The following is a 14,570-nucleotide window of genomic DNA, read 5'->3' on the forward strand; positions in this document are numbered from 1 at the left end:
TAGAGAATACTAAGTAACATGTCTCTAAGATGACAGCTACTAATTCCTGTTACCTTCACTTTCACTGAAATGTGTGCTATTTAGGGAAATGAAGGACATTCCTTCAGGAGAGTTTAAGGGAATGTAGAGGGGCTAGATGTGATTATCTGGTGAAAAGGGGACAGGAAGAAGGGGAAATCAGTTAGAAGAAAGAAAATAAGGGAAAAAATTGGTAATTTCATAGTGACTTTATCTACCTTTATCTTGGAATCTGGCTTTATCTTTGAAATGGATTTTCTTATTCATCAGTTTAAACTACAATAAGATTATATAACAAGTTAGAGCATGAAAGTCATCTTTCTGATTAATCTTCATTCGAAAATATTTCTAAATATTACAGCTTATCATTTGTCTAATTTGATTATTATATTTTTCTCTTAAAATTTCTGTGCAGCTTTTGATAACACTTGTAATTTGTAAGTTGGTTATTAATGATGTAGGTGTCATATGGATTGAGACAAAATGAATTTATATATTTAAGTGTCTCTTACTTGAGGACATTTACCACCTTTTCCTCTTCTAACCTTAAGAATATGGAATTGGAAGGATAAAAAATGTTTACTCTAGTCATCTGTCATCATTTGTGTAATGGAGAGAGGAGAATATCTGTATGTAGGTAAATAGTGTATTTAATTTAATTTTTTTTAAATTAGTTCATGACTTGGCATTATCTTAAGGGAATAGAAGCCACTAATTTAATTTGGAGATCAATTGAGCTAATGTGGTTTCATTGTTTGTATTTTCTTTGGGGACTTGTTGCCATAAAGAGGACAATTTATATAGTAAAAGATTCATCATTTTTGTGGAGAACCAAAGAGTAAATGTTTCATTTGAAAATCAATATATCAAGAATATTTTAACAAAATTAGAAAAAATAAAACATTCATTTACCAACATAAGTAAATTCACGTATAAAACTCTTAACATGTTATCTACTACTGGAGAAATTATAATGTGAATATAAAATTTTTATACATGTGTAATCTTGGAAAAATTATACACACATTGGTTGCTATAATTCCTTACAACAAAGGTAGTTTGCATGGCTAATGATTACTGAAATAAAATTAAGCTATTCTTTAGTATGCATAGAGAAATATCTTGGTGGGCTCTTCATTATGAAATAAAAAGATTATCCTTTTTTGACTGAGAGATTGCTATGTGCATTCTTCAAGAATTTTAAATTGACGTTTTTCATTTATAGGAGATATAAAAATAAAATGGCATTTTTAAAAATCTAAAATAAATGAAGTTGTTTAAAAAATGCTACTCAAGAAGACTCATCAAAGTAAGACGGGTGTGGACAGTTTACATCTTCAGTGACCAAACTATTCCAAAAATAAAATTTCAAAAATAAAATGTACTGTGAGAAAATGTTTTTGATTTTTAGATATGAGGGGAAATATGTCAAAGGAATTTAATATTTTGGATGGTTTGAAATTTCAGTCTTCTTATTGCAAATAAGAAAAAAACATTCAAGATTTTAGAAAAGTCCTTTGTGTGTATATTCTTTTTCTCTATTTTTTTCTAGATTAAATAGATCTAATTTTTACATCTTCCTTCAACGCCCTGGCTGAGTCTTTGACCTTTGTCATAAAGATACATTTATTTGCCCTCAGCTTTTTGATTAAGTGAGCAGTCAGACTTCTCTAAGTAGTTGTTCACCTACTGTAAACAAATCAAAGCCTGTCACTGTTAATGTCACACTGACATTCATCAATTTTTTTTTTTTTGAGACAGAGTCTCGCTCTGTTACCCAGGCTGGAGTGCAGTGGCGTGATCTTGGCTTACTGCAACCTCTGCCTCCCGTTCAAGCCATTCTCCTGCCTCAGCTTCCCAAGTATCTGGGACTACAGACATGTGCCACCACGCCCGGCTAATTTTTGTATTTTTAGTAGAGACGCTGTTTCACCATGTTGGCCAGGCTGGTCTTGAACTCCTGACCTCAAGTGATCCGCCCACGTCCACCTCCCAAAGTGCTGGGATTACAGGCGTGAGCCACCACACCTGGCCTCATCAATTTTTTAAATATAACTTTGGAACAATTCTTTTTCTTATATAATATTTTGCAAATATTATATAGTAAATATATAGTAAACATTCTGAGCATACTACAGATTGATATCTTAAAATGTTAAAGACATAATGAAGAAATGCATATGATATACTAATTACTTGTTTTAACCGTCATAATATTTACATGGATTTCAGAACTTAAACTGAAGTTTTGAGTTATTAGAAAAAGGGGAAGACAGCTAAGTGGTCTTACATACTCAGAATCTCATTAGCCATGGTGGATCTGGACAGTTTAAAGCAGAAATTAAGGGACAGCATATGTTGGTCATGTTTTATCAATTGTATTCTAACAAGGAAAAATGTCTGTCTGAGTCTTAGACTTCTGGTAATTTCTACTGCCATCCACCTAAGTGATTTAAAAGTTTCTCGTCTTTTAACTTCGAGTTTGCCTCTGTAGCCTAGCTACCTTTTCTCCATGACAGTCATCTAAGTCATTACTTTGCTATTAAAATACAAACTTAGTCTTCTTATAACATGAGGAATTTTAGACCTTAAGTAACAGAGCCGTCACCTTTTATGTGAGCAATAGGATCCTAAGTCCTTAATTGAGGAATTCATACCAGGGCTAGCAAAATCTATATGGCGGCCCACCATGTAACCATAGTATAAACATGATTTATACTTCCCTTGATTTACTGACCTTGAAATTATGTAATTTTTGACATATTTTCAATTGGAGGAATTTTATTTCAAATTTCATTTATAAAGTTAGAGTTTAATATCAGGCTGTTTTTTACTCCTTTTGCATACAATTTTACTGCACTTTACAAGTACAGACGCCTCCTGACATAAAATTTTTCAACTTTACGATGATGGAAAAGCAACATGCATTCAGTATATTCCTCAACTTACAATGGGGTATGTCCCAATAAACCCACAATATGTTGAAAAAATATCCTAAGTTGAAAGCGCATTTTCTATTTTTGATGGGTTTATCCAGACATAACACCATCATGAGTTAAGGAGCATCTGTGTTAAAAAATAATCATTGCTGATACTAAGCAGTGCTTCCTAACTGTGAGGCACTGTTCTAAGCACTTTACTATATTAACTCATTTAGTCTTCACAACAAATTCTTGAGTTAGGTTGCTGCTATTATCAACCTAATTCTAATTTTATAGATGAGTCAAGTGAGACACAGAAAAGCTAACTTGCTCAAGGTTAGTAAGTAAAATAGCTGCATTTTTTAAAAAGAAACTTTATTTTTTTAGAACCATTTTACATTTACAGGAAAATTATAAAGATGATACACTAAGTTCCTATATACCCCATACCCAGGTTCCCCTGTTATTTATATCTCACATTAATATAATGCATGGGTTATAGTAATGAACCAGTGGTGATACATTATTGTTAACTAAAGTCCATACTTTATTCACATTTCTTTAGTTTCTTACCTAATGCCCTTTTTCTGTTCGAGGATCCTATCCAAGATATCGCATTACATTAAATCATTATGTCTCCTTAGCCTCCTCTTGGCTGTGACAGTTTCCTAGATTTTACTTGCTTTTGATGACCTTGGCAGTTTTGGGAGTACTAATCAGGTGTTTTGTAGAATGCCTTACTCAATTGAGATTTGTTTTCCCATAATTAGACTGAGGTTATGGGCTTTGGGGAGGAATACCACAGAGATAAAGTGCCATTTTTTTCACATCATATCAAAGATACACACCATTAATCTGTCTTACCACTGTTGGTAGTGACCTTGATCACTTGGAAATAGTTGCATTTTTGAACTCAATCAAGTTGTAGATTTCATGCTCTTAACAAACACTGTACTATTAATATATTGCCTATATACTTGTGACTATTCATTTAATCACAGAGTTCAGCTATAGCATATAGCTAATTATTCATTCTAACTAGTTTCACCTTCTTTCTTCAGTTAATTCTCTTCTCTTAGTTCTTGAGAATGCCAAGCTTGGCTAGGTTACAAGTATAATCTCTTGACTCACCCATAACTCTTTTTTTTTTTTTTTAGTGAGACAAAGTCTCACTCTGTCACCCAGGCTAGACTGGAATGCAGTGGCAGGATCTTGGGTCACTGCAGTCTCTGCCTCCTGGGTTCAAGTGATTCTCCTGCCTCAGCCCCCAGAGTAGCTGGGATTACAAGCATGTACCACCATGCCTAGCTAATTTTTCTGTATTTTTAGTAGAGATGGGGTTTCACCGCGTTGGCCAGCCTGGTCTCAAACTCCTGAGCTCAAGTGATCTGTCCACCTCGGCCTCCCAAAGTGCTAGGATTACAAGCATGAGCCACCACACCTGGCCCCATAACTCTTTATCCACAGTCTTCTACCCCATCTTACTGGTTGCTTGCCGCTCTGTCTTTCCACTGCAGATAGCCCAAACTCTTATTTTTTGGTCAGTTGATTTGCTACTCTTCAACTCATCCTGAAGGCATAGGTCCTCCTCCCCTCCCAACAAGAGGTTATCTGCATAATATCACCACTCCTCATGGGCATTCTCCTTTTTCTTGACCTTCTTTATGTTGTCTCTGCATCTTATTATTTGATCTAGTCTATTAATTCTGGTTCAGTTTTAAATTAAATTCCTCTAATGAAAAAAAAATGTGTTTCCAGGGATAGCAGAAGAAGTTTATAATGAACTTGTATCTGGAAAGGATAATATTGCATTGTCTCCCCTCTCACATATATGCCCACATCTTATCATGGACTCCATTGAGAATGTGACATAAGCTATGTGACCTCTCCCCAGAAAACACTGTGTGTGTGTGTGTGTGTGTGTGTGTGTGTCTGTGTGTGTGTGTGAAATATTTCATATAGGGTTCAAGGAGTTCATGAACCCTCTGAAGGCTATCTGTATGCTGCATCCATCAAAGTTCTTAGTTTTAAGCAACTGAAGTTGACTGGATGATTTAAACAGAAATAGGAAGTTATTGAATCATAATAGTTCCCAGAACTGCTGGGAAGGCTGAAGAATTGGCATACGAAAAGGATAGGTCCTACAGTTACACAGTTGACCTTTTAAACTCCAAATTGTTTAAGCAGAAAACCTGTCTTTATGCCATTTATTGCTCACATTTTATTTTACCTGTGTTTCACTTGGAACTAGAGAGTGAAGTTTTAAGTGTTTAGAATCAGATATATTAGGCATGAAAACAATGGTATGTACATACACACACCTCATAGTTAACTACATAACTACATAACTTGCTCCTTTAACTTTAGGAAGTATATTAGTAAGGCATAGGCTAAAATGATGTAACAAAGAGATTCAGAAACACAGTGGCTTAAATTAGATGGAAGTTTGTTTTTCTGTCACCTCACAGGTGGGCAAGTGGCCCAGGGCGGATAGGTAGCTCTGCTTCACAAGTTCATTCAGAGACCCAGGTTCCTGTTATATTATTTCTCCTTCCTGTAGGATATTATCTTTTCTCCATGATTGAAGCTTACTCAGGTGTCCCTCAGCATGCCAACCTGTAGGAAGGACCGAAGAGAGGAAGGGAAAACATTAAGCAAGCAACACAAGTTGCACGTATCAGTTCTGCATATATTCATTGGTCACATGGCCACAACTGGTTACAAAGGAGGCTCAGAAATACAGTCTCACCCTAGGTAGCCATGTCTCCAGCTAAAAGTCATTTACTGTGGTAGATATAAAGAATGGATCTTGGGTTATAATCAACAGAGTGCAGGAAGTGAAGATGGCTGAATAGAACTCTTCAGAGTTCTTTGGATCTAATTTTTAAGTGAATTTTTCCCTATTAACATTATATATATATACACACACACACATACATATTTATACTATTTTAATACTTTTTTACCATATATATATAATATATATATATAACCATAGAGCCATCAGAAAATAGAGATAAGTAAAAATGAAAAAAGTAAAAATCATCAACTACCCAGCCACCTCAAAATACCAACTGTTAATTTGGGGAAGTGTCCTTCTGGTATATTTTCTATACGTGTATAATGTGTTTTTAAAATAAAAATCTCAATCTTATTGTACATATTGTTTTGTAGCCTGCTTTTTTTGCCCTAATGTAAGTTTTTAAATTAGGACTCGTTGAAAATGACAGAAGCCCAAATCAAACTGACTTAAACAAAAACTAGAAATTTTTGGTTCACATAAATAAAAAGTCCAAGGATAGAGTCTAGCTTTAGACATGGCTGGATCCAAATGATCAAATAACACCAATAATCTGTTTTTCTCCATTTCTAAATTCTGTTTTCCTTTGTGATGGCATTATCTCAGGTAGTCTCTCAGTGCAGTAGCAGAAAGGCCATTAACAGCTCCAAGTTTACTTTTTGTCAGCTTAGCAAGCTCAATGGAAAGAAAGTGACACTTTTCCAAGAGTGTGATCAAACATCATGAAATTGACGCTGATTGGTCTTGTTTGGGTCCTGTGCCCACGTGAACCAACTGTTATTGCCAGGAGCTACAATACTCTTATTGGCCAGGCCTCATTGGCTTCTACACCTCTGACCATTCCCTGTAGACTGAGGCAGGGAATGTGTGGTTTCCCAAAAAGTAGAGGTGGGTTTTATTACCGTAAGAAGGAATGCTGGATAGGAAAAAACAATGTCCACTACACAGTTCTCCAGGCCATTAAATATTCTATATCTTTTCAAATGGCTCCATCATTCTTCCATGTATGGATTGTTGTTTTGTTTATTTAACCAGTATTCTATTTTTTTGAATGTAGATTGTTTCCGGTATTTCTCTATTAGAAACAACCTGTGATAAACCCTGTAGCTAGATCTCTGTACCTATTGATGATTCTTTCCTTTGGACAAAATCCCAAGGATGTTCACATTTGAGGGGTTTTGATTTGTATTTTCAAAGTCATTTCAGGAACATTGCTATTTTAATTCTCACCAGCATTGTATAAAAATGTCCATTTGCCCTTCCCCTTCATACTGGTTATTATTTAAGAAAATTGGATTCTTATAAACAGCATTTAACTCTCTTCACCACAGATATTCTGGCGCTATCCCAGGGGAAAAACGCCCTATAAATTTCCAAATCAAAATATATTTCTCTTGAGGAGGGAAAGGGTGAAGACATCCATTTTCCTTAGCTCTTATTATTTCTCTTTACACAATTGCCTTGTCTCCTCTTCTTCCTCACCCATATAAATGTCAAGACATATTTCATTTCTCACCTACTACTTGTTGACTTTTTAAACACTAGCCCATACTGATCTTCCCCTTTTCTGTATTCCAATAGCAATTATACTCCAATTAAAGATGCACAAGGTGATCAATTGGAGTAATGGTTAAAAATATATATATAAGCTTCTATTTATATTTTATCTTTTAAATTTCTGTTTTTTTCTGTATATTATATAGAAATTGTACAATGGTGTCTATATCTTTTATAAATTAGTAATTTTGGGCACATGCTTAAAAGTATACTGAAAAGGATATGTATCAAATTTAGAGACTGCTAGCCTATACCTAGCAACTTGTAGTTTTGAATATTTGTAGAAGATGACAAAAGATTCATAATATAGTAAGCACACTTCTTCAAAAACATGAGTTCTGAATGCCACAAAGTAGGAGTAAATCACTTACCTAGAGAGTGAGCCAAACAGACTATTTAGAGTTTCGGAAGAGCTTTTTTTCCTACTCATAGACAGTATAACTTTTATAAATTAATTTGTAAAACTTCTTTTGAAAAATTACTCCATTAAGAAATTCTAGTGTAAATTCTGGCGATAAAAGTAAAGGGATCTAAATAGTTTACAATAAAAAGGTGTATTGGCCATGGTGTGTATTGTGTGAGCACATGTACATGTAAGCACATTTAAAATCTGGGGAATTACAAGGGTTAGAGTTGCTATTTCACTTTTTCCAGATATGGAGCTTGACTCTTCAAATTCCAAATCCCTTCACTAGGGAATAATATATTTCTTAGCATTTCCCCAGTTTCTAACTGGTGCAGTGCTGCACATTGGTAGTTGCTCTGTGAATAGTTGGTGACTTGTTTCTATTTGATACTTGCCTCTTTTCTATGTTTAGGCATATTTATGACTTTAAAATTCATTGCCTACTGCAGAGAGAGACATAAGCTACAAATTAAATGTTTCCCTGTAGACTAGAAATATTCACCAATGTATTCATTACAGTGAAAGTCTAATATAAAAGATTTGAATGATCTTATGTAATTTTCTGAAATATGATTTACTATCTTAGTGGTATCATATAAGTAAAACTAAGCAGAGATGTTAGATGTATTTCCTCTGTTGTTATGTAAAAGATCAAGTAGAAATTAGAGAGAAATATATTTTAAATGCTTCAGGAATGGCCTATTCCCAGATATTTGTGTTGTGGGTTAGGATGTCTACTGAGTTTACTAAAAGCCATTTTAAATAAGAAGTATGAAATTTGGTTATAAAAAATGATAATGCCAGGGATCATTTTTTAAAAAAGACAACCATCCAAACAACATTATATAAAGACAAAAGACTGTAATTACAGGCCTTCCCATTGGCCACTGAAAAGCAGGGTTCTACTAACAATAGCTTTCCTTGATTGTGTACTAATCTGCACTAGGGCTGTGCGTGCATTAGATCGTTTAATAATCTTCTCTTGAGGGATCCCCTAAAAGACAGCACTATGTATTATTTCTGTTTTGCTGTTAAAGAAAGTAAGCCTTAGAGAAGTTAAATAACTTGTCCAGAATTATACATAGTGAGTGACAGAGTGAGAGTTGAACCGAGGTCTATAGGAGTCTAGACCAGCACTGCACAATGGAACTTTCAGCATTGATGGAAATGTTCCATATCTGTACTGTCCAATTTGGTAGCCACTAGCCCCAAGAGAGTACTGAACACTTGAAATACAACTAGTGCAACTAAAGAACTGAATTTTAAATTTTTATTTAAATTAAAATAGACTCGTGGGGCTAGTGGCTACTGTATTGGACAGCACAGCTCTAGAAACTTCCTAAAATGTGCTTCATCGCTCACCAATACCTCCTTAATTCTCTTTTCCTATTATATGCTAAACAAAAGATATAATAGGAACAAAAAGAGTAAGGAAGTCTTACCAGCGGTGCTTACCAGAGGCTGAGGATGGGGAGTGCCAAAGAGAGACTTGGGTCAGTGTGCACAAAGTTACAATTAGGAGGAACAAGTTTTCGTGTGCTATTGCACAGGAAGGTGACTATGGTTAATAGCTAAAAGAGAGGGCTTTAAATAGCTAAAAGAGAGGGCTCTAAATGTTTTTCACCACAAAGAATTGATAAATATTAGAGTTAATGAATTTGTTAATTAGCCTGATTTGAGCAGTTCACTACATATACATGTATCAAAACATCACATTATACCCTATAAATACATATAATTGTTATTTGTCAATAATATTAAAAAAAGTTATTTTTAAAATATGGTGTTCAAATCTCGCCTCCGACCTATTGAATCAGTCTCAGGGTATGAGGACTGGAACACTGCGACTGAAATGCTCCCTGGGTTGTCCTGACTTGTTTCAGCATCTGAACCAAAATACCCTGAAAGTTCTTGACAAGAAAATTATTAACTGGGCATATGCCAACATCAGAAGTAGCCTATAATAACAGTGATGATAGTATTACAAAGTTCTGTTGTTCTTTCAGAACTTAACATTGATTAGCATCTGTGTTAGATGATGGCAGTTCATCACTCAAACATTCAACTAATTTATTTGTTTAATCATCACTTGTAGTTTGGTATGAAGTACAAGAAATGTGATTCAAAATATAGGAGCCTTAAGAAAGACGTACTTGATTTATTTACTTGTTCTTGAATTTATGGCTTATAAAAATTAGATATTATAATTTCTTCCCCTCCTTAGGTCGCTAATGCTCTTATAATCATTTGTCAATATTTTAACAGTATAAAACTTTATCAAAAAATATTTTAAATCTTCAAGTTATTATTATTTTTATTTGTTTATTTATTTTTGAGATGGAGTCTCACTCTGTCGCCCAGGCTGGAGTACAGTGGTGTGATCTCGGCTCACCGTAACCTCCGCCTCCTTGGTTCAAGCGATTCTCCTGCCTCAGCCTCCCAAGTAGCTGGGACTACAGGCGTGTGCCACCACGCCCAGCTAATTTATTTTTATTTTTATTTTTATTTTGTATTTTTAGTAGAGACGGGGTTTCACCATATTAGCCAGGATGGACTCAATCTCCTGACCTCATGATCTACCCGCCTCGGCCTCCCAAAGTGCTGGGATTATAGTACCTGCGAAATCTTCAAATTATTATTCATCAAAACCACCATTATTTTTTTGCTTATGTTATCCTGTCTCCTAAATTTTAAAATAGTTTCTAATTCTCATTTATTTGTATAAACATATATAATTACATACTATTCAACCCATTTTTATAATAATGATCTTAAATGTGAAGTTGAGTATTACTTGACTTGGATTTTCCAAGTCATTACACCAGTAATATTCATAGTGTACAACACATCCTTTCTAGATAATATACATTTGACTTCTGTTGTCATTATTGACAATTATCCTCCAAGGGCATTTATCTGATGCCCATGTTTGTATGGTACTGAAAATACACTGGACTAGGAAGATTTAGGAAGGAATATTTATCAGTTAAGGCATTGTTAACTTCTAAAACAGATAAATCTTAGTTCAATGTGAGTGTTCTTGCTTGAGTGATCTTTTATGTATTTTACTTCTTCCTTTTTCTAAGTCTTCAATCCTCTCCCTTCAACCTGTGGATAGAGAAAGAAAATATGGAAAAGCCATATCTGTTCTTAGCCACTTTAAGGTGAACTGTGTGATGTAATAGTTCATTTCCATAAGAACACACCTATTTGCAAGAGAGGCCGGGAAATGTAGTCTAGCTATATTCTCAGGCGGAAAAAAGGATATTTTGGTGAACACATAGCAGTTTCTGTGATAGCCCTATCTCTGCCATAAATGAACTCTGACTCTTGGCAAGGCACTTAATCTCCTTAGCTTAAGTTCCCTTTACTTTAAAAGTAAGAAATATGGTGACTTTTTTCTTTTTTGATAAGGTTATTAGTTATATTAACAAGATTCTCTTAAGATATAGTGGGGCTTGATTCAACAAAGCATATGTCACAACCATCATATCCTTAAAAGAAGATCTGATGAGAAATGAGAACTAAGTTATGGCACAGTCACTGGTTTTATAGTTAATTGCATAACCAACCGACTTTGATTACTTGATTTAAGTGATCCTGGAGAGGAAAACTGGGTATGAGGGTGAGGAGGAAAGAACTGGACTCAGGACTTCATTCTTAGTCCTAACCTTTTCACTTTTTCACAGTTTTTATCAGTAAATCATATGAAAACAGAACATACAGGTGGGTGCAGTGGCTCACACCTGTAACCCTAGCACTTTGGGAGGCTGAGGCGGGCAGATCTCCTGAGGTCAGGAGTTCGAGACCAGCCTGACCAACATAGAGAAACCCCATCTCTACTAAAAATACAAAAGTAGCTGGGCATGGTGGTGCAAGCCTGTAATCTCAGCTACTTAGGAGGCTGAGGCAGGACAATTGTTTGAACTCAGTAGGCGGAGGTTGTGGTGAGACGAGATCGCGCCATTGCACTCCAGCCTGGGCAACAAGAGCGAAATTCCGTCTCAAACAAAAAAAAAAGAAAGAAAGAAATCAGAACGCCTACTCTTCAAATTATAATTTAGAAATTTCAAATAATTTTTTAGACAGCTGTATTAGGCTATCAAATTCCTTTAACCTGTAATATAAGTTATAGATTACCTGGGCTTTTGAGGACTGGACAGAGAACCAAAATAATTATTTATAACACTATTTTTATGACAATATATTTTTTAATGAACTTGACTTGAATTTGTATTTCCAAAATAATTTAATTGCCTTTCTGCCTTCAAAGATGAATGATCTCTTATATCCTTAAATATAACGTTAGGAGATGTGGTTATCAATATGAATATAGCTTAGCTCTTTTTCAGCAGAGACATTGGCTTTAACAGAGAAAAGACCTCACAAAAAGATACTACAAAGAATATATGTAGCAATTAATTAACAGTTTATATTCACTTACAGTGTTTACAAGAATCATATGACTTAAGGCATCATTGATTTTTAAGAGACTAAAATGATGAATGATTATACATTAATATTGATAGGTAGCATTGATTTCTTCTATTACATTTGAAGGCTTTCAAAGGACTTAATAGGAAAGATCTTTTTAATGTGATAGTGATATTTCAAAATGTGTGTTTTTTTTTCTTTTCAGGACTTCCAATAGTAGTCAGACATTATCATCCTGTCATACTATGGAGCCATGTACATCAGATGAATTTTTCCAAGCCCTTAATCATGCCGAGCAAACATTTAAAAAAATGGAAAACTATTTGAGACATAAACAGTTGTGCGATGTAATTTTAGTCGCTGGTGATCGCAGAATTCCAGCTCACAGGTAGTTGTTTTCTATATTTCTGTATGTGTGAAATATTTCCTCAGTAATTTAGATATGTATATTGAGGTAACCTACTTCAATTGACTATTATGTTTTTGGGAAGGGGTGTAGTTCATGGAATTTCCATCAAGAAAACAGTGCATATGAAATTATTACACATTTGGTGATCCTAAAAGGGTCATTTTCCTGCCGTAGAAGCGCAATAACAAAACATACTAGCCTCATATAAGTTGGTATTGTTTGGTGTAGATTGCAGCTACTATAAGAAGCTTTTATGCCATATTCTACCTATTAAATACTTTAAGTAAACTCAGTGGCAATTAAAGTTTGTGGATATTTAGAAGAAGAAAAGCTGGTGAAGTGGAGTAGCAAAAACTCTTAAGAGTTTTTAAAATAGCCATATCTATTCCAACTTCTGTTTGCTGATTTCCAAGAAGTATGAAAAGCAGTGCTGGGGAAAAAAAGCCTTTCCTACAAATTACATATTATTTCTTGAAGTAGGAAAAGGAAAAGAGCCATTTAATAAAGAATAATTCATTTTTTTATAATTATGTATTCAGTTGTTCATTGTTAATCACCACTATGATTCTCAAAGTTTTTTTTTTTTTTTGGATGCCCATCAAAACTAATTGACACTGTGTCCCAAAGGTTTTTTTTAAAAACCTTCCAAAGAGAGATAACATCGGAAAAAGCCTTCTAGACATTGGCTTAGGCAAAGACTTCATGACCAAGAACCCAAAAGCAAATGCAACAAAAACAAAGATAAATAGATGGGACTTAATTAAACTAAAAAGCTTCTGCACAGCAAAAGAAAGAATGTCTGTGAGTTAACAGACAACCCACAGAGAGGGAGAAAATCTTCACAATCTGTACATCCGACAAAGGACTAATATCCAGAATCTACCAAAAAACTCAAATAAATCAGAAAAAAAAAACAGTCCCATCAAAAAGTGGGCTAAGGACATGAATAGATAGTTCTCAAAAGAAGATCTACAAATGGCCAACAAGCATGTGAAAACATATTTGGCCGGGTGCGGTGGCTCACGCCTGTAATCCCAGCACTTTAGGAGGCTGAGGCAGGCAGATCACGAGGTCAGGAGATCGAGACCATCCCGGCTAACACAGTGAAACCCCGTCTCTACTAAAAATAACAAAAAAAAATTAGCCGGGCATGGTGGCAGGCACCTGTAGTCCCAGCTACTCAGGAGGCTGAGGCAGGAGAATGGTGTGAACCCAGGAGGCAGAGCTTGCAGTGAGCCAAGATCGCGCCACTGCACTCCAGCCTGGGCAACAGAGCAAGACTCTGTCTCAAAAAAAAAAGAAAACATGTTTAACATCACTAATGATCAGGGAGATGCAAGTCAGAACCACAAGGCAATACCACCTTACTCTTGCAAGAATGGCCACAATCATAAAATGAAAAAATAATCAATGTTGGCATAGATATTGGTGAAAAGGGGACACTTTTACACTGTTGGCAGGAATGCAAACTAGTGCAAACACTACAGAAAACAGTGTGGAGATTCCTTAAAGAACTAAAGGTTAAAAAAAAAAAAAAAAACTAAAAGTAGATCTACCATTTGATCCAGCAATCCCACTACTAGCTATCAATTCAGAGGAAAAGAAGTCATTATATGAAAAAGATGTTTGCACACAAGTTTATAGCACCACAATTTTCAATTGCAAAATTATAGAACCAGCCCAAATGCCCATCAATCAACAGGTGGATAAAGAAAATGTGGTGTATACATATATCGTGGAATACTACTCACCTATAAAAAGGAATGAAATAATGGGATTCTCAGCAACCTGGATGGAACTGGAGACTTATTCTAAGTGAAGTAACTCAAGAATGGAAAACCAAGCATCATATGTTCTCTCTCATAAGTAGGAGCTAAGCTATGAGGATGCAAAGGCATAAGAATGATACAATGAGGCCGGGCGCGATGGCTCACACCTGTAATCCCAGCACTTTGGGAGGCCGAGGCAGGTGGATCATGAGGTCAGAAGTTCAAGACCAGCCTGACCAAGATGGTGAAACACCAT

At 35.2% G+C, this 14,570-nt stretch overlaps 1 protein-coding gene and 1 long non-coding RNA gene across 5 annotated transcripts in view; one reads left to right on the plus strand and one right to left on the minus strand.

The window, feature by feature from the left end:
* Nucleotides 1-14,570, plus strand: part of KLHL5 (kelch like family member 5) — a 77,792-nt gene that overhangs the window by 18,883 nt on the left and 44,339 nt on the right. For all 4 annotated transcript variants that reach the window (XM_031010326.3, XM_055384805.2, XM_055384804.2 and 1 more), the window contains one exon: nucleotides 12,342-12,524. In XM_031010326.3, coding sequence (XP_030866186.2) covers nucleotides 12,342-12,524 — 183 coding nt within the window. The remainder of the gene's footprint in view (nucleotides 1-12,341; nucleotides 12,525-14,570) is intronic.
* Nucleotides 3,183-14,570, minus strand: part of LOC129533086 (uncharacterized) — a 115,486-nt gene continuing 104,098 nt past the window's right edge. The window contains exon 5 of the long non-coding RNA XR_008679117.2: nucleotides 3,183-5,555. This is a non-coding gene — a long non-coding RNA (uncharacterized lncRNA). The remainder of the gene's footprint in view (nucleotides 5,556-14,570) is intronic.

The sequence above is a fragment of the Gorilla gorilla genome, chromosome 3 (assembly GCF_029281585.2).
Source record: "Gorilla gorilla gorilla isolate KB3781 chromosome 3, NHGRI_mGorGor1-v2.1_pri, whole genome shotgun sequence".
NCBI classification, from domain to species: Eukaryota; Metazoa; Chordata; class Mammalia; order Primates; family Hominidae; genus Gorilla; species Gorilla gorilla.